Here is a 27,614-nt window from a genome sequence, read left to right as displayed (position 1 = left end):
TCGCAACCATCCTCACAATCCATTTTAGCACCTTTTCATCATCTCCAAAAGAAAACCCACACCCATTAGCAGTCATTCCTCATATTCCTCTCCTTACCCCCTAGGCAACCACTAATTTACTTTCTGTCTCTATGACTTTCCTATTCAGAAGATTTCGTAGAAATGAAATCACACAATATGTGGTCCTTGTGACTGCTTCCTTTCACTTAGTATAATGTTTTCCAGATTCATCCATGTTGTAGCATGTACCTGTACTTTGTTTCCTTTTATTGCAGAATAATATTTCATTGTGTGGGTAGCTCACATTTTGTTTATCTACTCATCTGTTAATGGGTATTGTTAACTTTTAGATATGTTTTCTTTTCCCTTCAGTTAATAGCAGCATTCTTGATGGCAGGGGCACTCTTGATGTTGCCCTTATTCCCCACAGGGCTTAGCAGTGTGTCTTACAAGTTGTGGGTGATCACATGTTTATTGGATGATTGCTTGTTGATTATACCTGTAGTCCTTTTTTCAGTGATTGATATAATTCTGAGTGCATTTCTTGTACTCTGAAGCTTAGTAATAGAGTTATTTTACAGTACCGTTTCTCTGGTTGTGAGGTGGAGATGACTCAGTGGCCCATGTTCTATCTTTAGCCTCCAGATGGTACAGAATCACAATCAGTCAGAACAGAAGAAAACAAATACAAAGGAAAAGATGGTAAGTTGGACCCGTTCTCTTGTATTTTCTCATTTATTAGTATAACAAACAGATAAGACCTTTTAAAACATTCGTCTTCAATTCTGGTAAGCAAATTCTATTCAAATACTCATATAAAGTACCCAAATAGATAATTACATAAGACTGAGCATATAGTTGGCCTTTGATTTTTTTAAAATACTTGTCTATCTCTGCCTGTTCTAACATCTCTGTACATAGTCAGTTTTCCCAAATGCTTATTACCATGTGCCAGGTACTATGCAGAGATATTTACCTAATTTAATATACTCAGGGACTCTATGTAGTAAATATTGTTCTTAACCCATTCTACAAATGAGAGAAGTGAGGTTTAGAGATGTAAAGTTACTTTCCCAAGGCCACACAGCTAGTAAGGGGAGCCAGTGAATTTGGAACCTCATTTTCAGATCTGAAGTTCTTCGCTCATAAATGGATTGCTTTTCAGAAAGATTAGAAAAACTTTTTTTTTTAAGTTAAGATTTTTTTGGGGGGAGGAGCATTGATTACAACTCTCCTTTTCATTTTTCTGTATCTGTTATTTCAGAAATGGATGAGAAATTCAAGGCATCGATGAAAATAAATAGTAAGACTTTATTAGTACTTATCAAGAAAGAATTTAAAGCTATTTCAAGGATTTACAAAAAGGAAAAAGTTCTAAATTAAGGTCACAGATTTAATCCTCAGTGTGCTGTTACTTAAAAACTATAGCAAAGGTTGTTGGTGGCTGCCTGAGTCCTGCTTGGGACGTTTCTTTTGTTTATGTCCTTAAGACCTGGCACCTGGAGTGTTCATGGCATTACTAGTGTGTGTTTGGATTGGGAGTAATGGAGGAAGAGTATCAGGTAGACTGTGGAGGCCTGGGAAGTGTTCCCAACCTTCCTATAAAAATCAAAGGTTAGTCCAAAATTACTGTATACGGGACATTTTGGAGTCTTGGAGCATCTAGTATCTTTATCCTTCCTTCCATACTTTTCTCAGAACTTCTCTCCTGCACCCCTGCCTTAAAATATACACACACACACGTGCATATATAAGTGTGTGCATGTGTGTGTATAGACACATACGTGTCTATATATTTATGTCTCTAAAAGCACTTGCCTTTTACTGTTCCGTGGAGATTTCTTTAGTTACATGTTTTATATCAGAATGAAATTACTGGGTGTTTCCCTAAGTCTGTGTGCCAGTAGACAGTGAAGTGGCAAGCAGGCTGGACTAGCCAGTGCAGGCGGGCTAGAGAGCTGGGTCGTTAAGAGAGACAGATGAACCTTTTGTGCCAATATCAGTATGCTTTGGGCTTTGGGGAAGAGCGACTGGCAATTGCTAAATGAATACTGAGGAAAACATTGTCCTTTCTTGGTGTTTTCCTCCTTTGCCAGAGATGGTGATGTAGGCTATATAAACAGAAGTTCTGGAAGACAAGTTCATTATAGCAGTCCCTTCCAGCCTAGCTTGCGGCAGCCGAGTGGAATGTGACAAACTTGCTGCCTGATTTACATCTGCTTTTGCTGGAATGTTATGAAGTGGGCATAGAGCCTCCAGTCAGAATAATAAGAGAATGTGTATAATGCCATCCAAGTCACTGAGTATTTACTACTGCACCTGTTCTGGCCAATGCCATGCTCTTTTGCTAGCCAGTGAATTAACCAGTGTTATGCAAACATTGAAAGGTTCTGAATGAAATGCATGGAAAATATTGTCTGGAGTTCAAAAGTGGAGCTCTTTCCACTTGAAATCTGTAAGTGTGAGCTACGTAGTCTATTTTAAATGTTTTCCCTACACTTAGGCTTTTATGCATGTTCAATCAAAGTTACGTATTCTAAATGAAAAATAAAATTTTAATATTGCAAGCATTGTTGCATTTCAAATTAATCTACTGCTAAATATCAATCTTAACTTTTCATCAGATTATACAGCTCTGTGTATATGAAAGGCCAGTGTTTAATACATACATTTAGAAATACTGATAATGCCCAAATAATTTTTAAAACTTTCGTGTTATGTATATTTTCTTTTCCGAGTTCCAAGGAGGAGCGGAAATTATTTTTTAAAATAAAGATATGGATTGTTTGGGACAATTGAAAAACTTTGAGTTTTGTAAAATATTTGTAACTCAATGCTATTACCCACTTAAAAACCGAAGGAGAATAGATTAAATAAATTATATTATTTACACTTTGGGGTTTTAAGAGCCAAAAGGTTTATCTCAGCATTCTGTTAACGTTTCTCTTTGAGAGTAGATAATTGATTCATAGATGCTTTTATTAATCAGTTAACTATCTATTTCTTTTAGCAGTGCTTCTTTATCACCCCTGAAACTGTTTTTCCTGCTATCTGCCTTAACTGGAGTTACCATTTGATCCTTAAGCCTTTTCTATATTGTGTTTTTTATTTTTGCCAATTTTTGGAGGAATTTCATATGTTTTAAATGTATTCTAACTTAATTATAATTCTTCTCCTCAGTTTTGAATTCAGCACAGAACATTTGTTTGTGTGTGTAGGGAGGTGGTATTTACTGCAGCTCTGACATGGGGCTGTTAAGGAGAAAAGGGAGTCATTTTAACATTCTTGTCCATAAACACTCAGCTTTTAGAAAGGTAGCTTCTAATTTAAGAAAATGGCTAATCAGTTTTTTTCTGTTAGAATGGTTTCCTAGGAAACCAACATACATATTCACAGTAAAACATAAAGCAGTGTAAACCAATGGGAATATAAAACTCAAATTGTGCTTTGACATTTAAGTTAATACTTTAAAAATTAATCGGAGAGAGGTCTAGTTATCCTAATTAAAAAAAAAAATTGTCACAGGCTGTTGGAAAAGCATAATGTGGCATAGATGGCAGCAGATAAATGCAATCAAAGAGCTTAAAATTTTCTCTTATTTTTGGAATTCACATGGGTCGATTTTACGTACTTTCTTAACTGTGAGATGTGACCAGGGCCAGCTATGTAATTTGCAAGGCCCAGTGAAAACTGAAAATGTAGGGCTTCTTGTTCAAATTGCGAGACGGCAACAGTAGAGCATTAAACCCAGCTTGGGGCCCCACCGAGCACTACCCAAGTCCTACAACCATGAAGCCCGCACTGCTTATTGAATGAGAGGGAAAAAGTCTAGATTTAGATTTATCCGTATTTTCTTTTGAGCAAAACAATTTTTCTGTGTGTTTTTGACTTAAATGACTATAAGTATAGAAAATATATAGAAGATAATACAAATACATTTTCTGAAGGCATCAGACTTTTAATAATATACGTATATATGACATATTTATTAAATTTTAAAATTTACTTTACCCTCCATCACCTTGCTGTGTTAGTATATAAGCCTTTGAATGTACTATATAAGCTTACTGATGTAATCCAGAGCTGCCCACCATGAATTAAAGGTCTGCAATGAGAAAATAACAGTAATCCTGTCATTGATGCCAGGTTTTTTTCTAGTGTGAGTTGTGTTAAAAACCAAAAACTTATCAAATAGCCAAATTTAGAAGTATTTTCTTCCAAGCTTAAAGCTGACATTTTCAGCAAATAAGTTTTCAGGTGTTAATTTTTTTCCTGGAGGATTAACAACAAACAAACCAAGAAAAACATGTTAAATTTATTATAAACTGTTGATGTAAATACATGGAACTTATTTCACTAGATTTATAGCTGTAAGAGAGCTATTATAATCTTTGTAATAATCTGGTGCAAAACCTGTTGGTTCTGGTACCAGGTACCTCCAGAGCTGACTGCCACAGTGCACATTGTCGATGCTGACTTTTGTTTGGGAATTTTTACTATGATATGTAGGTAATATTCCAGAAAGGACATGCAGGGCAGGGAAGAAATCTTTTTCAGGAATCTGTTCCACTATGAGGAAATTAAATGGTGTATCATAGTTTTAAGAGAGAGTAAAACTAACCTCATTCTCTCCTTTTTTTGCTTTTACTCTCCCAGTATAAAATAAAGCAAGATTAAGTCTACTAAATTTTTGTGAGGTTTTTCATTCAGAGCTTGAGATCACCCATCAATGTTTTGGAACTGGACTCAGTCTAAGAATTGTGACCTCAGGGAAAGATTCCACAGTTCAACTCTGGCTTTCTCGTCACCACCTTCCCTCCTCTACGCCTCCATGCACCATTGGTCAAATTCCTTGAGTATACTTTTTACTATTAAAATAACTGTTAATTATTGCTTATAGTAAATAGTACTTTTCCCAAAGGTTTATATGGTTGAATGTATTAGAAGTTAAAAAAAGAAGTAGCCAAAGCACATGAATTGAATCTTTTGTCTTTTTCCCAGATCAGGCATCTAGCCTAGTTGTTGGCAAAAAGGAGCTGACCCCACTGGTGCCTGAAGAGGCACCTGCCTCTGAAACAGACATCAACCTGGAGGTATCATTTGCAGAGCAAGCTGTCAATCAGAAAGAGAGCTCCAGAGAGAAAATCCAGAGGAGCAAAGGAGATGATGCCCTGTTACCTGTACGTAATACACTATTCAGATGTCATTCATTATCAGAGTGTATTTTTCATCAGCTTTTTCTTTGGAAAATTTTAGGTCCTTAGAAAAGTTGAAAGAATAGTATAGCATACACTCCTACAGCCTTCCTGTAGATCCATTTAACATTGTACAACCTTTACTTTCTTTCTACATCTATCTATCTATCTATGTATAGGTTATACTATAGACATATACTCACTTATTTTTTTTAGCCTAACAAGGGCATGCAAAACAAAACACAGTTATAATGCTTAAGAAATTGAACATTAAAACAATAATTATATTTTAATATATGATCATATTAAAATGTTCCCAATTGTCAATATTGTCCTTAATATCAATAGCTTCTCCCTTACTCCCACCTGGGATTCAAACGAGGGTCATGTGTTGCATTTAATGTCATATTTTTTTGGTTTCTTAAATCTAAATCAGATCGCTTGATTTTTCTTTAATATTTTGAAGAGTCTAAATCAAATTTCTGATTTTGTCTGTTCTTGGTGACTGAATTCACATTAAACATTTTTGGTCACACCACTGCCTAGATGATGTTTATGCCTCTCATTACATCATCAGAAGAGGGGCATGACATCACATGGTCCCTTTACTGGAGATGGAATTTTGACCACTTGGTTAAGGAGACATTCACCAGATCTCCCCATCATAAAGATACCTTTTCCTATGTACAATTAATACTCATTTGCGATCCTTGAGACTGAGGGAATATCCTGTCAGTAATAACCTACCGCCCAGTGGCTTCACCATGCATTTGTAATCCTTGCCTGAAACAATAATTAGACTGGTGTTTGAGAAATGGTGATTTTCTCATTCTGTTATTTCTTCTATATTGATTGGCTGGCAATCTTCCATAATAGTGCTTTTCCTCCCTTTTCCTCTTTTTGTTTTTGAATATCACTATTCAAAAACTTCCTTTTTTCATTCAGTGTGTTATAACTCATTATTGTTTTTCTTTGACGTTTAAATTTACCCAGATTTGACAAAAGGGAGCCCCCTTCAAGCTGGTTCCTACGCCATTTTAACATGTCCTCCTTCTTTTACTCCTTTGCTTTCTAGTACAAGATGTTCCAGGCTCACCTTGTACTTTTCTCCCCTCAGATTAGAAGGAATCTGTTTCTTCAAGGAGTCCTTGTTTTTTCAGTAGCAGACTGTGTTTAGAAACCAACTTCTGTGTACTGAGTGTTCTCATTGCTACCGAATGTCTTATATTTAAAAAAAAAACAAAACATTTACTGGTATAGATGAACTGGTTTGCAGGGCAGAAATTGAGACACAGATGTAGAGAACAATGTATGGACACCACGTGGGGAAAGCGGAGGGGTGGTGGTGGTGGTGGTGGTGTGATGAATTGGGAGATTGGGATTGACATGTATACTCTGATGTGTATTAAATGGATGACTAATAAGAAAAAAAAATACATTTACTTATTTTGTAGGATTTCACCACACAAAAGTTAAAAAGCATAGTATAATGAACTCCCCAATACTCACCACTTAGCCCCAACATTCATTTTACCATGACTAGTCCTGTCCTATACATACCCCCAACCAGTTCCCTACTCTGTGTTATTTTGAAACACATCTCTGAATTATATTTTGCCATCTATAAATATTTCAGTATGTGTTTCAAAAAGGTAAATAGGGTTTTGTTTTTTTTTTGTTTTTTTTTTTTTGGTGGTACGCGGGCCTCTCACTGTTGTGGCCTCTCCCGTTGCGGAGCACAGGCTCCGGACGCGCAGGCTCAGCGGCCATGGCTCACGGGCCCAGCCGCTCCGCGTCATGTGGGATCTTCCCGGACCGGGGCGCAAACCCGTGTCCCCTGAATCGGCAGGCAGACCCTCAACCACTGCGCCACCAGGGAAGGCCAAGATGGTTTTTAAAAAAGCCTATCCAGGGCTTACCTGGTGGCGCAGTGGTTAAGAATCCGCCTGCAAATGCAGGGCACACGGGTTCAAGCCCTGGTCCGGGAAGATCCACATGCCGCAGAGCAGCTAAGCCTGTGCGCCACAGCTACCGAAGCCCATGCTCCCTAGTGCCTGTGCTCCGCAACAAAAGAGGCCACTGCAATGAGAAGCCCGCACACCGCAACAAAAGTAGCCCCCGTTCGCCACAACTAGAAAAAGCCCACGCGCAGCAACAAAGACCCAACGCAGCCAAAAGTAAATAAATAAAATAAATGAAAAAAAAAAACCCCTAAAAATATATATCCATATTACTTTTATTGTACCTTAAAAATTGCTAATAATTCTTAATTTCAAATATCAGTGTTCAAATTTCAAATTGAATCGCAAATTTCATGATTTTTTTTTCCAGTTTGTTTGAATCAGGATCCAGATAAGGTTCATACATTGCAGTTGGTTGATAATGCCTTTCAAGACTTGTAATCCCTTCCTCCCTCCCTCCTCCTGTCTCTGTGTCTCTCTCTTTCTCTGCCTCCTTCCCTTCCCCCTCTCCCTTATTTCATTACTCTCCCTCTTTTTCCTTATCCTTTCTTCCATTCCTCCCTTTCTCCCTCCCTCAAAATTTGTTTGTTGAAGAAACCTGGCTATTAAGTTTCTTCTTCTGTCCCCATGTTCTTCTGCTTCTCGTAAATTGGTTGACTCTAGATTGATCAGACTCAGGCTCCTTTTTTGGTCAAGACTACTTCATATGTGATCATGTATCAAGAGATTAAAAATATCTGGTTGTCTTTCTCTTTTGTGAAATAGCAGCTGCTGCTGATCAAAGCTTGGATCCATTTGTTTATGAATGGTTACAAAATGATGTTCTAATTTCTTTTTTTCCTTTATTAATTTGAGTACTTCTATTAAGAAAAATGTTCTCGAATGGGTTACTTCTTACTTTCATTTACCAGTTTTCAATTTTTTTGTTGTTGTTCCCTAGCATCTTTCATTAGTGACCAATTAGTGTTGTTTTATTTTACTTTTCTTATAAAAATAGTATCTTAACTCATGGATGTAGACGTATATGACATGACCCTAGAGAAAATTTCTCATGTGTTTCTGGTATATTTTCTGCTTAAGACCTGGAATTGTCTATTTCTGCAAGAAACTCTGATTCCATTTAGTAGAAATACACTTTTGTGACTATGTTCAAGACACTAGGAATGTTCCCTTCTCTGAGTTGGTCATAGCTTAAAGCCTTTTCAGAGGACAGAAGTACATCTGTGTCTTCTTTCTTCCGTGCTAAGAATAGTGGTTTTCAGGATACAGCAGATAATATAATTAGAATATCACATAATTATTTATGTGTTTTATACTCCATTAGTGCACAGCATATCAACAATGTGATTATTAAAAAACACTTTAAACTTGTTTTTCTTTTCCTCAGTTGGTTGTATCCTTGGGGTACATCCCCAAAGGACTGTAATAATCAAATTACTCTGCTTTAGGTTGTTTAGGATAGTGATTCTCCATATGGTTATGTCACCAACTGCATACCTGGTTGGGTTAATTAGTTTCATTTCATATTCAATGTTTAGAGATTGCTGTTTTGAAACTTAATTTTATTCTGTAAACATGTAAATTATTTGAGTGGTCCAAAAGTCAGAATTAAAAACAAGGTGTATCAGAAGTCTCACCTCTATACTTGAGCCATCACCCTCTTCTCTCCCTGCCCTTTACAGGTAAATTTACCTTACAGGTAAATTTCTGTTAATTTTATGGTTTATCCTTCCATTCTTAGATAAATGGTAGCCCACTGCACGCCACACTTGATTGTTTGTTTATTTATATTTGACTTAGTATGTCTTGGAGATCACTCCATAGTAGTAGAGAGAAATAGTTCTTATTCTTTTTTATTTATACATTGTACCCCACTGTGAGGATGTATCACCATTTATTTAACCAGCCACCTGATGGTGGACATCTAGGTGGTTTCCAGGCTTTATCATATATTTTTAAGAATCTATTTTTACGCCTAGTGGGGAAAGTAAAGGAGTATGCATGCATCATGTGGCCTAAAGAGATGATCCAGGCTCCAGACCATCCTTAGCTAAAGTATCTTTTAAAAGTGCTGGTCTTATATCTATATCTCATATCTATATCTTACATCTATATCTCTGTATCTCAACAGATGGAAGGGGGTTTATGTGAAGGATGGTAGAGTCTAATTAAACAAGATGAAGACTTTGTTGACTTCTAAGTAGTTGATTCAAACAGTGGAATAAACTAGGAATTTAATTCAGAAACTTAAAGACAAAACTTCCTCTCTCATTTTATTCTTTAACAAACTCATTTTTGCTCACCTACTTTCTAGATTTTATTCACGTTGTGCCCCAAGCTTAAAATGACCTTCCCATTTCTACCCCTCTGTTGTTCCGTGTTTATCAAGGAAGCCTTATCCCATGCTTTGGGGTCTAGCTCAGTATCTAGCTTTACTGTTAGTACTTTCCTGTTTGTGAACTTACATTAGATAAAATTTATAAAATCATTCTTTAAACTGTTAAGATGCCATGCTTTTGATAGTTATTGTCAATGTATCCATGTATTTGTTTGTTTTAATTTTTTTTTAATTTAATTTTTATTTATTTATTTTGGCTGTGTTGGGTCTTCGTTGCTGTGTGTGGGCTTTCTTTAGTTGTGGCAAGTGGGGGCTACCCTTCGTTGCGGTGTGCAGGCTTCTCATTGCGGTGGCTTCTCTTGTTGCGGAGCATGGGCTCTAGGCGTGCAGGCTTTAGTAGTTGTGGCACGCTGGCTCAGTAGTTGTGGTGCACAGGCTTAGTTGCTCCATGGCGTGTGGGATCTCCCTGGACCAGGGTTCGAACCCATGTCCCCTGCATTGGCAGGCGGATTCTTAACCACTGCACCACCAGGGAAGCCCCTCCATGTATTTATTTATGCATATATGCTTCAGTTCATCTATACAACCATTTATTTATTTGTATATCTTCTAGAAGGCATGCACGTACTGTAAGCTTTCTACAGGTCATCAGCATGATTGGTGAAGTAAATATTTATATTTGTCACTGAGGTGAGAGTCTAAGCAGATAAAACCTCAAATTCCATTTCTACTCCATGCTCTCCTGCTTCTGTAAATAAGCAGTAGGCTTTATGTAATACATTGTTCTCTGTTGACCTCATTTTACATTCACTTCCTTTTTCTTATGGCATTGAGCAGTCTTTGTTAATTCTTTATGATCTCTCACAGCAGATTCAAATTTCTCCTCTTAAATTTGGAGATCAGGTTTTATAACCTTTAATGTGTGTTAAGATGAAAATTTAGCTGTTACTTATTGTTTTTTGTGTACCCATGATATCTTAGAAAGTATTCTCTGTAATTATTTCATTCATTTATCAAATGATCTCTATGAGGTAGATATTATGATTCTTTTTCATACAAAAAACAGGTTAGAGAGATTACATGGCATGCTAAGGCTTGGCTTCAGTGACTAAGCTTTTGAAGCTGGAGTTTTTTCTGGAAGATCATGATGACATGTGCCCGCAAGGTATATGAGCATTTAATTTAGGTGTGAGTTTAAGTGTCCTTGTATCGGTGCTACTGACAACTTCTTCAGGATAGCTTGGATGTTATACAAATAAGATTCTGGTTTGTTGAGTCCTTCATATACAATAGAAATTTAATAGCACTCCTTTATCCTATCTTGGGAGACTAAAAACAGTAAGGCTTTTTTTAGCAGTTTTTAAGATCATAGCTTTGAAATGATAACTATGGTGAAGCCTATATTCTAGATGCATGCCTATATTTTCTGAAGTCTTTATTTAGTGTCTTTTGGATTCTTACTGAATTATGTTTAATTTAAGTAAATTCATGTTTTATGGCAACTTTGGTTGTCTGGTAACAAAGCTCAGTGCATGTTGAAGGCTAAAAACTTGCATGGAGGCTCAGGTTGGGAGTTTGTCAGAAAATGGAACATCTCTGGAGGAAGCAGGAGGGCAGTAAAAGAAATGTTAGTTTAGGACAGGGTGAGGAGGCTGAAAACCTGAGGCAGACACGCATTTGTACACAATGCAAAAACAGGTGTGTAGGATCATGATCCCGAATTGCCACGAAAAGTTTAAATTATGATTCTTGCTCTCTATTTTAAAAAGTAAAGAAATTTTAAAAACTGTAAATTTGAAGTTCTCTAAAACTTCATTTATCTAGAAAAGTAGTCAGTCCCTAGGATGACAATGACTGAAACACTAATAAAATCACATGTTTACACATGGATGAATCTTAGATAAGAAATGAATTTCCTAGCAGATGATAAGAAGTCATCTGTGGAAATTGACCAAGTAAGAGGAGATTCTCTTGCTTTCTGAATTGAAGCTGGAGTGACTTGATGAGTGAAGAAGTCAAGTCCATCATTACTGGTAAAGTGTCTAACGGGCCCCTCGTACCTCAAGGCCTACAGAAGAGGGGTGCAGCCTGGGTGAGCTGCCTGATTAATTTATGGTAATGCATGGGAGCCAAGGACCTTACATTTTTTGAAAATTTTTATTTCATTCCTTTTTTAAAGCACATTTTTCAAAAGGTGAAGAGCTTTTCTTCTGCTGAAATCGCATTGCCTTCTCTTAGCCAACGAACTGAACCATCCAGTCTATTAACTAAACAAAAACGATGTGAAACTTCATAAATATTTAAAGCCGCTGCTATGAATTAAACATTGGGATAAAGAACTAACTCCTTTCATTAAGCACAATGTTAAATAAATAAATAAATAAAGCTCATGACATATTGCTAGGTAAATCCAATGTTTGAACTAATAATATTTCAGGTTTCTTTACACATTTACTTTGGGTAATGCTTTAAATAATTACATTACATGTGTTTGACTTATTACAGCAAAAGCAACTGATTTTAATGCAGCATTTAGGGCTTTTTTAAAATTAATAAATGGTTGGTAAATGGGATTGGTTCAGCCCTTCAGAAAACAAAAGCAATTAGCAGAACTCTGGGGCCAGGCGAGAAAATAATGGGAAGAGTTTTGTGTGATTTTAAAAGTGAAGCTCTGTACAAATCACAGAAAATTGGGGGGGCATCAGGCCAGTAACCCTGTACCTCACTGAGCTTGATTCTGTGCTTTCCTCCCTGTCTAGTGTGTGTCTTCATTCATTGAATACACTGGGACAGAACACCCACAGTGTGTCAGGGCTGTGGTATAGCAGGGATACAGAGGTGATTAAGACATGGTTCCTGTCCCTGCGGGGTTCACAGCCCTACATCAACACCGATCAACCTAGATTCCTCCCTGCCTGCTGTGGGGGGCAGGGAACGTGGAGCAGAGAAGAATGGCCACTGAATTTAGGATTTAGAAGGTCTGAATTTGCCTTCTTATAACACTGGCTATGTGGGCATTTTTAGTCTCTTAAGGAACCTCAGTTTCCCAACCTGGAATATACTGTAATAATATTTATCCTGTTGGAACTTTTGCAGAATAGAATGACAAACCATTTATCAAAGATGAGTATTATTTTTGTCTTACCTTGCAATAAAAGTTAAACGTCAAAGGCTGTGATATCTGGCTGCACGTTCTCATTCTCAACCCCTATGCACTGAACCATTAATGCTGGAAATTTTGCTGGAAATTCACTTTGGTTGCATATTAATGATATCTACTGCTGTTCTTTTAATATTCTCGTAGGGAAAAATATTACAAAAAGCTAAGAAAGATTTCTTTTCTCCTATAGTGGACTCTCTTGAGACTATAGCAGATTCCAAAGAAGGTTCTGTAGGAGGTTCTGTGGAGAACTTTAGAAGATTCTCTCTTGGAGCTGAGTTTGCTTGAAAGGAATTAGCTGCCCAACTGCCAAAAGTTGTAGGTTTTAGGAAATGCTCTAGGACAGTGACTCTCAGACATTTAGGTCCTATAACCCCTTTAGGCTCTTAAAAATTGTTGAGGACCTCGAAAAGCTTTTGTCTTATCAGTCAGGAAGGATGTTGGTGTTGAGGAGAATAACTGCCACAGCTTCCAGCGCTCTGATGAAACCTCAGACACATGGCTTTCTGGCCAAGAATGTGGTTTCATTACTGTTGGAGCATTCGCTGTCTCCCTGGGGACTGCAGCTCTCTGTGTTTGCTCTGGCTGACCCAAGAAAGAAGGCATACACAGATTTCTACGGAAGCTACGATCCCATGGAAGATTTTGAGGAGACGATGAAGGCTGGTACAAAGTGATTTTGGAATGTAAAGAATTTCTTTGGGTTGAGTTCCATGGAAGTTGGTCACTGACCTGTGTTCCTGAGCTATGAAACCTGAATAAGTAGACTAAGGAAAAGTTTCTCTTGATAAATAATTAAAAATACTGTGTATGTGAGGCGGGAGAGCTTTTCTTTATGTCAGTTATACCCATGGATATTTACCATATGAGAAATTAAAATTGCAAAAATTTTAAACTGTTAACCCATTTAAAATATATTAGTATTATGGTGAACATAAATAACATTTTAATGCAAAATAGGCATATTTTCTAAAACAAATTATTAAGAAGTGTGCCATGGTTTTTCGTTTGAGTAACTCTCTCATGTCTGGCTTGAGTTGACGTTAGTTGGATTCTCATATCTACTTCTGCGTTCAGTCTGTTGGCAATAACATGTCTTGTAAAAACTCTGGAAAACTCCACTGTGCATCATAAGAGAATGAGAGTGAAAAAGGCAAATAATGTCTTAGTATTAATTATTAAAATAGTGTTGACCTCTTAGATGCCTTGAAAAAAGTGTTGGGCACCTCTCTGGCTCCCTGGAGCACACCTTGAGAACCGCTACTTTAGGACACGTCTTTTGCAATAGTTTTTAGACTATGAAGTGTTAATGATATGGCACAAAAATGAGCAAAGTAAAGGGAATAAAAGGGAATCAGTTGAATATCCTTGGCCAGTAAATTAGGAAATCAAAGACAAACCCAAGAGATGTAACCTTCATCATAAGATTTTTATCAAACTATTAGAGAATGATCGTTATTTTAGTAATTGGTAAATACAATGGGACTGTCATTTGTAGTAAATACGTTAGAGAAATTCATGTTCTTATTTTGTTTTTCTTATTTTAATATATTTAAAATTAAAAGAGGCTGAATATGTAGTAGCTAATATTTGAGAAAGGCACAAAACAACAAAAACACCACTTATTTGCCTGTGATAATGGTATATCTAAGTCTCAGTTTATTTATTCAGTGGTGAAAGTAATAGTAGCAGCAATCACATAGAAGTGTTTGGGAAGTGCCAGGCATTTAAACCTCACAACAGCCCTCTGAATTAGGTGGCCTTTCCCCTCCCCCTCCCCCTCCCCCTCCCCCTCCCCCTCCCCCTCCCCCTCCCCCTCCCCCTCCCCCCTTCCTTCCCCTCTTCCCCTCACGCCTTTCCCTCCCCTTCCCCTTCTCCTTCCATTTCCCCCTTCCCTTCTCTCTTTCTCCTCCCCCTCCCCCAGCTCCCTCCCCCTTTCTTCCTCCCATTTTACAGAAAGGATGGTTAAAGAATTGCCAGAAGTCACACACAGCTAGGCAGTAGCTAGATGACTGGTGGGCATCCTGGCTCTAAAGTCCTGCTTTCAGTCTCCCCTCTGCTCTCCCCCTCTCCTCAGTGCTATACAGCCCTTCTTCGGTACCTGCGTTATTTGGATTTTTATGACAATATTACTATATATATCATATATCTGCATATATAATATTGTATGTATAATGCCATATATTACGTATATAACAGTGAATAACAATGTATATGAAGGGTACCTGGCACACACTAGTGGTTGCTCCTACTTTTTCTCATCTCCCCACCTCCTCTCCCTCTTCCTCCTCATGGTTTGTCTTGACTTCTAATCTTTCTTGGCTCTTGAAGGTCAGTTAACTCGAGTTTTTTTTTTTTTTTTCTCCTTTGGTTTTTATCGTCTCTTGTTCTCTTGGCCACTGGTATTCACACTCCTAGTACATGATCTGGTTCGTCGTTTGTCAGACTTCACATATTGACTCCCTGCAGGTTTAGGAATCATCATTACAACAGGATTGTTCTTCATTCTACCTGGAGCAATTCTGCCAATTTCATTGTCACCACTCTGAGGATAACTTCTTTCTATAGTTAACAATTTTGTTGTGTTTCATTAAAAAATGGGTTAGATACTGTAAATCCTTCCTATATTAATGGTATTTATTTTAGAGTTTCAGATTGCCAAAAGACAAAACAGGCACCACCAAGATTGGTGACCTGGCGCCCCAGGACATGAAGAAAGTTTGCCATTTAGCCTTAATTGAGCTGACCGCCCTCTATGATGTATTGGGTGTTGAACTGAAACAACTAAAAGCTGTGAAGATCAAAACAAAAGGTAATTTTGAAATGAAAAACAGTTGGGTTTACTCCTGAAGTAGTAAGAATGAGCTTGGCTTTTTAGAAGTATTCTTCTGGGGAGTGGGAAATGCCTACAAAATAAACCAACACATGAATACATCTGAAGTTCAGATTCTAAAACATTCCCTTCAAAATTTTTGTAACTTGATAAAAATGCACTGTCTCCTTGATTATAGAAAATAAAGACATAATCAAATATTTAATTATCATAGAAGGAAATTAGAAGGAAATTCTGAATCAAGGATTCTTAACTCAAATGCTCTCTCCTTTTAAAACTGTATTTAAAAACATCTGGTACATACACTTACTTATTTCTAAAACTGGATCTTGAAAAATGACTTTAAGATGGTTAATCCTGATTGATTACTTTTGCTTATTTATTTGGTGGCAAATACATAGGCAGTTAGTAGTCTGTCCCTTTGTTCATTTGCATTCTACTTTTAACTATTCTGCAAAAAATATTCTTCTGTCTATTAAGAAAATAATGTGACTGTGACACACAATATCACTAAATTGTGCTCCTCACAGGTATGTGTAGTTTTTTTTTCCTTTGTAAGCAGCTTGCTTTACCCATTATATAAATAGACTTTATTTTTTATAATAAGATAGAGAACAGACACCTTCTCAGTTTCTGATTTCTCCAAGATTTTATTTGTCTGGAAATGCAGATAATTTTCTATTGACAAAGCTTTTCTGTTTAGGAATCTCTGACATCTCATTTAACTTCAAAGGTATCTCTTAAAGAGAAACCAAGAATGGGGATTATTGAGTTGCTATGGTAACAATAGCAAAGACAAGTATTCACCTGGTTTAAGTTTTAGAGGCAATTTCTCTGTAGGATTGAAGTGTACCTTCCCTTCAGGTCCTCTCTCCCATGCTGGGCCCCAGAAGACCTCATTCTGTGTTCTGTTCCTTTGAGTGAGTATTTTAGCTTAAGGCTTGGGATGGTGAATTTCTGAGTCAAACAGTTCTGGTTTTCCACAAGTCCATTTTAGATAATGAAGACTTCAGATGCGTTTTCAGAAGCTCATCACAAAGTCTTCCAGATACAAAATAGAAATATAACTTAAATAGTTGTGACTCAGTGTTCAAGACTTTAAAAGTGGCTTAAAGAGGTCTTTTAATTTTATGTTTTAGAATTGCCTCCTAGCAGAGAGAGAAATATTTAGCCATTCCCATTAAAAGTATCACTATTAATATAATAGATTTTCTTTCCATCTTTTTTATATTTTTGTATTCTATCTAAGATATTTATCTTACATTATAAACTAGACTTGACATTCTTAAAGATCACATTTTTCTTAGTTCCTAAACTAAAAGTTATTTACTGGATTACTAGCATTCTGCTGAATGTCATCTCTATTGAGTGTCACAGTTTCCAATGTCTATTTTCACATCACAGGATAATCCCCCGTTCCATATTCACAAATGATTTATATCTCCCCTGATTATGTGTGTTACACTTCTGAGCTAACTATTCACTCAGTGATGGGTGTTGGGTAGGAGGATCTGGGGAGAAGCTATGCTCACATCAGACTGAAGGCATATAATTTTAATTTAGAAAAATTATAAATTATTACCTGTCATTTCTTCTGGAGTTATTCCCAAATATATAAAACTACAAATTTAAATTCACAAAGACCAAGTATCTACTGTATTTTCTAAAGGAAAACATTTGTAGAAGAAGCTCATAATGTTGGCTGATTTCTCAAAAAGCAAATATTTATATTTTGCTGTATTGTATTCAATAGAATGTTGAATGTCAGTTAAGTATGGAAGAGATGAGTGATACTTGTTTTAAGCCAGAACTTTTAATTTGATTACATTTAGTAAATTATTTGCATATTTTGCATACTCCCACAGCACTCCATTTCTCATATGTAACAGTTTATACTTTTCTAATTATTTTGATGATGATTTGTAATCATTTGTTTAGTTGTCTTTACTTGCTAGATTGCTTTATAAGGCAGGGCCAGAATTTTCCAGTTAGGTTGTGTTCACCTAATTGGTAGACAGTGTCACTCAGTCATTCACTTAGGTGCTCAACAAATAGTGGTTGGATCGAGTGACAATATCAGGAATCTGAAGCCTTAACATTTTTGCATTAATATTTTATAGGTTGATGAAAGTGAAGAAATTTTTTTTTTCTGTTGCAGATTCTGGCCTTTTTTATGTTCCATTGACAGTACTGTTAGAACAAGATCAGAAGAAAGTACCAGGAACTCGAATACCCTTGATATTTCAAAAAGTAAGTAGGCCTGAATGGGTCAGCATAGAGAGAACATACTTGAGCTAATAGTGTTTTGTTTTTGTTTTTTTTCCTTTTTGCATTCATACTAATATAGTTTTCCAGTTGATATGCTCTTTTATTTTATACTTTGATTTTTCTATTCAGGAAACAAATTTGTTTCAAGGGCTTATACTTTTTATTTCATGGTGATGGTTTCAGTGTTATTACTTGTAACTGTGATTACCTGGCATCATTTTTCTGTCTTATATTAGCTGGCTTTGTATAATTGAGATTTCAGTTCTATAATACATAGGAGTGGGAACTGCTGGTAAATTTCTAGGGAATTGAATCTTCATGAATATTTCACGCCTGTATGTCTTTTCTAAGCTTTCCTATTTACAATGAGGAGGTCCAATTCAATTTACTAGTGCCTACTTCGAAAGTAGGCAAAGAAACCATAAAGTAGAATTAGAAAATGATTGCTAAACTGTGAATTCACTTGTGTAGTCAACACTCAGTTATTCATAAGACAGTTATCTATGACAATATAAAAACTTCAGTCTAACCTCTGAGCCATCACTGTTTAGAAGCACAGATTCCATTTGATAAAAGACAGAGCATGCCCATGAGGAAGGTAGATCAAATCAGTTGGGGGCTACCCAAGATGTGGATTTTTGCAGCAGCCCAGGCATCTCACAGTTTCTGAAAGTTCTGGGGTAGCAAGAATGGTGGTGGGAACTTTCACTGTTGTTTGGCTCAGCAAACTCATTCAATACTCAAGCTCAGTCTGCCTGGCACTAATTCTTCCATTATTCCAAGACGGTCATTTACTGTCTTACCTACTAAGCTCTGACTTCTTCATTCCTCATATTCGCCATTACATCCAAACCTGTGTCTCGGTGTTTCTCCTGATGGACTTTGTTCTACACAGCTTGTTCTGCTTAACAGCTTCTGCCAGTCATTGCCTGCAGAACCTGTGTCTGTGTGGATAGTTGTCAGTGGTGTCTGTGAAAACAGAGAGATGCTAGCAAACGTAGGCCATATATTCAAATTCTTTTAATGGCGGTAAAAGGTGCGAGTTACTTATACAACATGGACAAAGCAGGGATCTCAGTGGGATCCTTTCCAAGTGTATTTGGGTTCTCCAGAGAAACAGAACCAATAGGAGATTTTATCTCTGTCTGTCTGTCTGTCTGCCTCTCTCTCTATCTATCTAGAGAGGTTTATCTTAAAGAATTGAGTTCTGTAGTTGTGGGACCTGGCAAGTCTGAATTATGTAGAGCAGGCCAGCAGGCTGGAAACACGGGCAAGGGTTAATGTTTCAGTGTCGAGTCCAGAACCTGCAGGCTGGAAACTCCTGTAGGGTTTCTGCGTTACAGTCTTGAGGCAGAATTGCTTCTTCTTTGGGGAACCTCAGTCTGTGTTCTTACAGCCTTCAGCTGACTGCGTGAGGCCCACCCACGTTATGGAAAGTAGTTTGCTTTACTCAAAGTCTACTGATTAAACGTTAATCACATCTAAAAATACCTTCACAGCAACATCTAGACTGGTGTTTGACTGGTATTTGACAACCGGGCACTGTAGCCCAGCCAGGTTGACACATCAGATTCACTGTCACATCAGCGAAGAGTAAGCTTTGGTCTTAACAGAAGTCACTGTTGCCTCCTGATCAGGCCCAGGATTGGATCCAGCCCCTTATCATTTTCTCTTGAAATTGTTTTCGTTTTTATTTAGTTAGTTATTTTACACGTTTGGTTGCTTCAGCGTTCTGGAGGCGCAGACTGCCCACTAGTTTGAAGTCATTGGATAAGAGCCTTAAAGGTTTTTGGTTCATATAAAAAATAAAAGGGAACATACAGAGTTTTCTATTAGATAACACTCATCTGTTTGCATTCCCTCTGAACTATAAGCAAAAAAATCAGTGATCTATCATGAAAAATATTTTTTGATTTATCAGCTGACAACTCAATTAGGTATTCCGTTAACTTTGTAGAAAGGAAAGAATTGGAAACCACTGATTTGCAAAAATTCTTTTTTTTTTTTTTTTTTTTTGTGGTACGCGGGCCTCTCACTGTTGTGGCCTCTCCTGTTGCAGAGCACAGGCTCCGGACGCGCAGGCTCAGCGGCCATGGCTCACGGGCCCAGCCGCTCTGCGGCATGTGGGATCTTCCCGGACCGGGGCACGAACCCATGTCCCCTGCATCAGCAGGCGGATTCTCAACCACTGCGCCACCAGGGAAGCCCCTGCAAAAATTCTTATTACCATTCTTTAGAGGATTACATTTTCTCAGTTATTGAGAAATATACCTCAAAAGGGCTTTTACAAAGCTTATCTAAAATCTGTAAATGATATGTTTCTTTTTTTCCCTACTTAGAGGCACATTGTTTAAACCATATTCTCAGAAAGGGTTGGGGAAAAAGAAATATTCTTAATTTTTATCTATGGCAAAATTCTGCCAAATTAGCAAATCCTATTTTCACCGTCAAACTAATCAGCCAAATCAAAGATACTTTGTATCAAAAATGTCTGACTTCAATTCATTAGTTCATAAATTCATGTAAGTATGTATTATCTATTTGGGGAAAGCCTATGAACATTACTGATAAATTTTACAGTGTATCTTATAAGATAAATTACTAAAAGCAGCATGATTAAAATGTATAGATCATTATAGTTATTCTCCATTTTTAAGTCTTAAAAATAAAAAGAAAGCTGTAAAGCATTATTTGTATTTTAATAGTGGCAATATAATGTGGTAGCAAAAAATATATTATTTTCAAAGTGAGAAATATGAGAAAACACCTGGCATTCCTTTAGACAACGTGTGTATATATATATATATATATATATATATAGAGAGAGAGAGAGAGAGAGAGAGAGAGAATGCTGGTATTCAGCATTAGAGAATAATAAAAAGAATTCAAATATAAGAATGCAGAAATTACTCTCATTCAGTTATTTAGAAATCATCAAATTTTCTGTGTATTTAATAAAAGCAAAATTCATATACTGCTAAAAACTAATTTGGTCCAGCTACTAGCTAGCATACGATTTTATTTTTTGTTAATATAACATTTTAAACATTTTATAAGATGAAATAAAACAAAAATTACATGTACATTGAATAAATGTTGCTTGGTATTTGATAAATTTGGTTTTAAATACTTTATTAAATAATGCTCATCTAATCTAAAATAATTCATGTAAAGATTTTTGCTGTGGGTTTTTATCCAGTGTAACTTGAAAAATGTCTTAGAAATCATTCCAATTGAATGTTTTAAAATCATGTACTGCTTTGGTCAAAGATGCTTCTTTTTTCAGTTAATAATAAATCTTTGGGAGAATTTTCAGACTACTCTTTGCTTTACTCTTACCTGACTCCCTCAAGATCAGTGCATTCTTTGGCCCTAATGCAGGGATAGAAGACGTGGGGTCATTAAAGAAAAATTGCCCTGTCTTCCAGTGCCTATGTGCTGGAAGAGCCTTGGTAAATCATTAAAGGAGGTTTCCCTGAAAAAAAAAAAAAATTAAAATTTTACATTATTTTGGCACTCTGGAAGATTTTATGCCTTAGAATATGCAGAGAGTATTATAGTAAGTTTGGGGCTGAGTGAAGAGTAGGTTTGTCTTTCTGAAGAAGGCAATTGTGAAAGGAGGGGAATGGGTGATAGGAAGGAAAACCTATATGATGCTAGGAAATCCTATATTTAAACTGAGGACAAAGAAATTGATTTCTTTAAAATAGCAGAGTGCCCCCTAAAAAGCCTTTGTGTACTGCCCAGGGAATGCACATTCCAGTTGGAAGTCTGCCAAGAAACTGACCACTTCTTTTATTATCTTCCTGGCATGCAGTGTTATTTCATTGTAGTTTCTCCATTTGCCTCTTCTTGTGTGTTTCTGCTTTGTTTTAAAACAAACAAACAAACAACCTTTGTTATTTTAATGGGGTTCTGGAGATAGAGAGATCTGTAGGTATTCATCAGGCATTGGCTATGATTTAGAAGCCCTATACAAGAACTGTATTTTTAATTTAAGTTTACCACCAAAAGCTTAAAGCCTAAAAAGGAATATTTGCAAAGTTTTTTCCTTCATGTCATAAATAATTCTTTCTTTGAACAAACTAAAAAAGGGATGTAAATACGCAAATACTAGAATTTCCTAAGATTTATTTGATTGCAGAACGTGTGTTTCTGAAAAAGCAGAAGAAATGCATGGTCTTAGTTGCTTTGAAACAATGAACGTGGGTCAGTGTCTGTTTGGGATAGCACAGCTGTTGTGTGAAATTATACACTTTTCTTCCAAAGGACCCAACTTTTTCTAAATTACGACTAGAGTGTTGGCATGCATTGGCTTAAAGGATGGGTAGTGGTAGTGCAATAGCATTCAAAACTTCGTGAAATCCAGTTTACGTGTCACTGTAATCAGTTTTCCTTTATTTATATATGAAATAGTTGTTAAATTTGGCACTGTACCTGTTAAGAATGCCAAACTCAGAACGTTCTTCTGTTTATACGCAGCTGATTTCTCGCATTGAAGAGGGAGGTTTGGAAACCGAAGGCCTCTTAAGGATACCTGGAGCTGCTGTTCGAATCAAGGTAATTTCTTGGTTCCACTCATCTAAAACTTGTTTGTTTAATTATATTTTTGTATTTTAAAAGCCAACTTGTCCTCCTTGCCCCGTCTTCCCATTTTAGAAGACAAAATGGACCAAAACCCTCTTAATATTCAGTTTATATTTAGTTTTTTTCTACAGGCTCTTCTGATTTTTGTAAGTTTTGATTTTTTTTTCAAAATCACCCTATTACCTGTAATATTACTGTGATAAATAAAGAGACATGATTTTAATCTCTCTACTGTGTAGATGTAAAATAGGAACAAAAGTAAACAAGCAAAAGACAAGGGTAGTTCTGTCCTTCTGATGAAAAGAGAACATGGTGAGTCAAAACATTAAGGGCGGGCTGGTGACTGATTTAGTCAGCATGAGTAACAGCAATTGAGTTTTGTGTTTTTTTTTTTTTTTTTTTTTAAAGGGCAGGATGATAAACTCCACCAGGTGAGCAGAGTAGGAGACTTGACATTAGTCCCCCTACATTATCAGTCTTAGTGAGCTGGCAAAATGAGACTGTTTAAACCACTCTCCTGACTGTTACAGTTCTTTGGCTCACTGGATCCAAGGGTAGCCTGAGTCCGGCTTGTGAAAGAGACAAGGGGATTCCCAGCCTTCCCAGTTGGAGTCCCCTATCTCCCTCCCCTGCTTTCTTTTCTCTGAGGATATGGGGAGGGGGAAGGGTAAGCTGTGACGAAGTGAGAGAGGGGCAGGGACATATACACGCTATCAAATGTAAATTAGATAGCTAGTGGGAAGCTGCCGCATAGCACGGGGAGTTCACCTCTGTGCTCTGTGACCACCTAGAGGGGTGGGATAGGGAGGGTGGGAGGGAGGGTGATGCAAGAGGGAAGAGATATGGGAACATATGTATATGCATAACTGATTCACTTTGTTGTAAAGGAGAAACTAACACACCATTGTAAAACAGTTATACTCCAATGAAGATGTTAAAAAAAATAAAATAAAATAGATCAACAACAAGGACCTACTGTACAACACAGGGAGCTATACTCCATCTTGACCTATAATGGAAAATAATCTAAAAAAGAACCTAATTTATACATATATGCATAACAATCATTTTGCTGTACACATGAAACTAACACAACATTGTAAATCAACTATACTTCAATAATAAATAAATAAAATAAAATTTATTTAAAAAAAAAAAGATGACATTTCCTTCCCACTGTCCATAGATGCTGTGTACCTTCCTCCTTTCTCTGCTCCCCAACTCCTGGGAATAAAGTATCCAATGAACGCATGGTACAAGTAGAATTACCCCACAGATGATGCATACTTCGTATGCCTCCACAGGGTTTTGCATTGTACAGGGGCCACATACTTGGAATTGTAGCTCTATCTGGAAAATTTATCCAGGGAAACTTTTTGGTTAGCGGTCATTAACAACCTCCTTTACCCTTATCTTCCAAATTCAGCTCCAGCTCTACAAAGATAACACTCATTGCTGCCCACATCCAATATTTTGTCGTCCTGGATTTGTAAATCCAAGAAAAAATAGGATGGGGGAAGAGATATTCTCTGTTGATTTCCTTAAGATATATTGTGTATGACATCTTTAGAGCTGGACTGGGAAGAAATGACTCTTGGTGGTTGTACACTCTCCTCGCCTGTGACTGTGGCTGTGATGCGTCCAGGACTGGATTACTGTTCATAGGTTCCACAGTTTGCATCACCTGCTGATTTCAATAAGCTTCCTCAATTTAGGTGGACAGTTTCAGCCTACTTGCCTCTTACTACATAGTGATCTCAGTTTAATAGGATTTGAGTAACCTGATATATACCCTGCTCACAAATGTCATTCAGCTTGTGTCCCCTGGGTCTGCTGTCTGGTGCACAGAGGTCCCTGAAACTGTTTTCGTGCTCTTGTAAGTTTGATACGTGGCCACTGTCTTACTTCATTTGCTGATACCTGCGGCAGTTTCACCACCAGTCCATCAGGGACATTGTGTGTGATTGGGAGACGAGTTCTGTTGAGAAGTACATTCTCTTACAGAGCAAGAGTCCCTCAGAAACCAGGAACGTGACTTCATATTACCCATCTCAGCAAGAATACCACCTCTCAGGTCACTGTTCATGGCCCACATTAGCAGAATGTGACGGCCAACTCACAAGAGTCATAAGCACGTTTACTTTGCCATACAAGAGTGGATATAATGGGGATTTTACATTTTGACCAGATAGCTGGCAGGAATGAGTTCAACTCTGTGTACTTTCTTAGAAGGTCAATTAAGTGGATCCATCTGGCTCAACTCTTCAACACAGCCTCTTGTCACAGACTGAATGATGCAGCAGCTGGTCTGTTATAAATAATTTAAAGATAATGTGCAAAATTTTGGGTTGTCTTTCTTCTCCCCTCCCCACCACATTTCTTGGACTCTCCTCCCTCCCTCCCCCTCTCCCCTCCCCCTCTGTCCTCCTCTCCTTCCCCCTCCCTTCTCTTTGCTCTTTCCCCTCTCCTTCCTTCTCTCTCCCCGTTTCCCCTTCTCCCTTTTCCTCAGGCCTTCTCTCCTTTCCTTCCTTCCTTCCCTCCCTCCCCCCACATCTTCTCGCATCCCTCTCTCCTTCCACCTTTCTTTTCCCTACCCCCAATTTCTGGGTCCACCTTTTGTATTTCAACAATTACAAAAGTAATTGGGGTAGAGGATGGAATTGTGTTGGGAAGGGAAAGCGTAATAAGTTAACCTTACAGGAAAAACAAAGAATGTTCCTTGGGAGAAGTTTCAAATATTAGAAGGAAGTGACAGAAACTTGGAAGGATTTCTAACATAATAGGATTTATGCCACAGTGAAAAAGCATATAGAAGATAGTAATTATGAAACGAAATTGATTTATTATTAATAATTTGTCTGGAAAATTTTGTAGAGTCCTTGAGGTAAATAAACTAGGTATTTCTAATTCTGCAAGGACTCCAGCTGCTTTTGGCAGCGGGCAGCAGCATGGCTGGATCACTGACAGCCTGTGCATTTAAGACAGGTATACTGATGTGTTTTCGTGCCTCATTTGCTATAGAACTTGGTTTTCCATTTCCCAGAGGTGGCCTTCTGCTTTAGGTCCAGAGATTGATTATGTATTTTGTTATTTAACATACTTCTAAATAATTTAAAACATAGACTTGTTTTCTTAATGATGTTTTAAAAGTTGGTGAAAAATTATAGTATCTAAGTAAAGCCCCCAAATGTAAAGGCTGTTTTAACTAATCTTTTAATTCAGCCTTTACTGCTTAAGGTTTGTTGCATGTCCAGGAAAATGTGTAAAGTTTCAGAATTTGGGGCCTTAGGGATCATTTTCATTGGTGAAGTACACTTGGGGTGGGAGGAGTAGTATTTTTCTGAGTAATAGAGAAGTGCTGGCCTTTAGTATTTTCAGATGTCTTTTCAAAAGAGTAGAATCTCTTATAAAGTGGGAAGTATATCAGTCTCAGCAGGAAAAAAAAAAAAAACACGCACTTACTGGTAGTTTTTTTTTCTCTCTCACTTCTGCCTTTCAGAATCTTTGCCAAGAACTGGAAGCAAAGTTTTATGAAGGGACTTTTAATTGGGAAAGTGTGAAGCAGCATGATGCCGCCAGCCTGCTGAAGCTCTTCATCCGGGAGCTGCCCCAGCCACTGCTCAGTGTAGAATATCTCAAAGCCTTTCAGGCTGTCCAGAGTAAGTGCCATCTCTCTTTGAAGGGGTCCTTGTGCTGGTGCCACCCGTATTAATTGCTTTAATGATATTTTGCATTGCAAAGGTATATTTGGATAGACATATTTACTCACTGATGTCAGTGAGTACTCAAATGCCACGTGATATTTTCCTTTTCTTTTATAAATATACATCTCTGAGTAAATAGATAATAGAATGTTCTCTTTGCGTACGGATTAATTGCATGCCCTTCAAGCAATACGATATACATATTTTCGTGTTAAAACCTGGAAACTTCACATTTCTTTTTTAATAGAATGAATCATGTAAGCTCTGTGATACATTTTTCTTTCCAAGTGTTAAAAGCAACACTTACTGGAGAAGCTGTGGATTAACAGTTATCATAAAAGCACAAGGAGATATGGCAGAGTCTGTGATTATTTCCTGAAAAATTAACTTCTGAAATTGTCATGCAGAAACATGGAACAAATCATTTGGCTGCCTCATTGGTCAGGGGGCAGCAAATTTCTCATGTCTTTCCATTTTGCGGTCTTAGGCAAGCTCCAAATGAATGTCTCGAGTGGTTCTCAATTCCTTTCCAGTGAACAGAGAGAGCTGATGAGGTTCTTGTACTGGCATAATTATACCTTTTAGTCATAGATACCATCAAAAAAGGGAAGAATGCTGTCACCACATTCTAGTGACCAAACCATACTTTAAGTTCCAAACTGGAACACTTTTGAGAGTAAAAGAGAGGCACTATTAATGATTATGCTGAACTAAAGTGTCAACCAGAACTGTTCCAGGCTATTCTTTTTTTTTAAATTGAGGTATAATTGACATACAATATTATATTCGTTTCATATGTACAACATAATGATTCGATATTTGTATATATTGCAAAATGATCATCATAATGTGTCTACTTAACATCTGTCACCATACATAATTACAGAAAAACTTTTGCTTGTGATGAGAACTTTTAAGATCTACTCTTAGTAACTTTCAAATATGCAATATAGTGTTATTAACTATAGTTGCCATGCTGTACATTATTTCCCCAGGACTTATTTATTTTATAACTGGAAGTTTGTACCTTTTGATTCCCTTCACCCATTTCCCCCCGATCCCCACTACCTATGGTGGTTCAAGTTGTTCCACCAATCTGTTCTCTGTATCTATGAGCTGTTTTGTTTTTGTCTTTGTTTTTGTTTTAGATTCCACATATAAGTGAGATCATAGGGTATTTGTCTTTCTCCATCTTATTTCACTTAGCGTAATCCACTCAAGTTTCATCCATGTTGTTGCAGATGGCAAGATTTCATATTTTTTAAATGGCTGAATGTTATTCCATTATGTTCCAGGCTATTCTTAAAGCATGTCATATTGAGATGTTTCCCATGGGTTATCTCATATCATAGCATTTATTTGGAATTTTTAGGGAAACATGACTGAAATCATCTGTTTAAAATATTTTTTTTAATGGTTAAGTTGTGCTGTTTTGCATATATATTCCTTGGATGTGGATCGAAGGACCAAATTTATACCTGAAAAACAAACGCCAGAATGATTGCAGATATCCATGAGTATTACCTAATGGGGTAAGGGCTACTGAAAATAAGAAGTATCAATGAAAA

The 27,614-nt window shown here is 37.1% G+C and overlaps 1 protein-coding gene across 7 annotated transcripts in view; it reads left to right on the top strand.

Annotated features, from left to right (window-relative positions):
• ARHGAP18 (Rho GTPase activating protein 18) overlaps positions 1 to 27,614 on the top strand; it is a 188,806-nt gene that overhangs the window by 136,696 nt on the left and 24,496 nt on the right. For 4 of the 7 annotated variants that reach the window (XR_010836038.1, XM_067010739.1, XM_059083783.2 and 1 more), the window contains exons 4-9: positions 639 to 702; positions 5,002 to 5,180; positions 15,301 to 15,466; positions 17,646 to 17,737; positions 22,238 to 22,315; positions 25,842 to 26,001. Coding sequence is in view for 6 of the 7 variants with exons in the window: in XM_067010739.1 (XP_066866840.1) it covers positions 639 to 702; positions 5,002 to 5,180; positions 15,301 to 15,466; positions 17,646 to 17,737; positions 22,238 to 22,315; positions 25,842 to 26,001 (739 nt within the window). In the remaining variant the exon portion in view is untranslated. Of the gene's footprint in view, positions 1 to 638; positions 703 to 1,264; positions 1,304 to 5,001; positions 5,181 to 15,300; positions 15,467 to 17,645; positions 17,738 to 22,237; positions 22,316 to 25,841; positions 26,002 to 27,614 lie in introns of all 7 variants that reach the window. The other 3 variants (XM_067010738.1, XM_067010737.1, XM_067010736.1) reach the window with 1 other exon arrangement.

Source organism: Kogia breviceps, chromosome 13 (genome assembly GCF_026419965.1).
Source record: "Kogia breviceps isolate mKogBre1 chromosome 13, mKogBre1 haplotype 1, whole genome shotgun sequence".
In the NCBI taxonomy this organism is placed as follows: domain Eukaryota; kingdom Metazoa; phylum Chordata; class Mammalia; order Artiodactyla; family Physeteridae; genus Kogia; species Kogia breviceps.
This window is presented reverse-complemented; position numbering and strand designations above follow the sequence as displayed.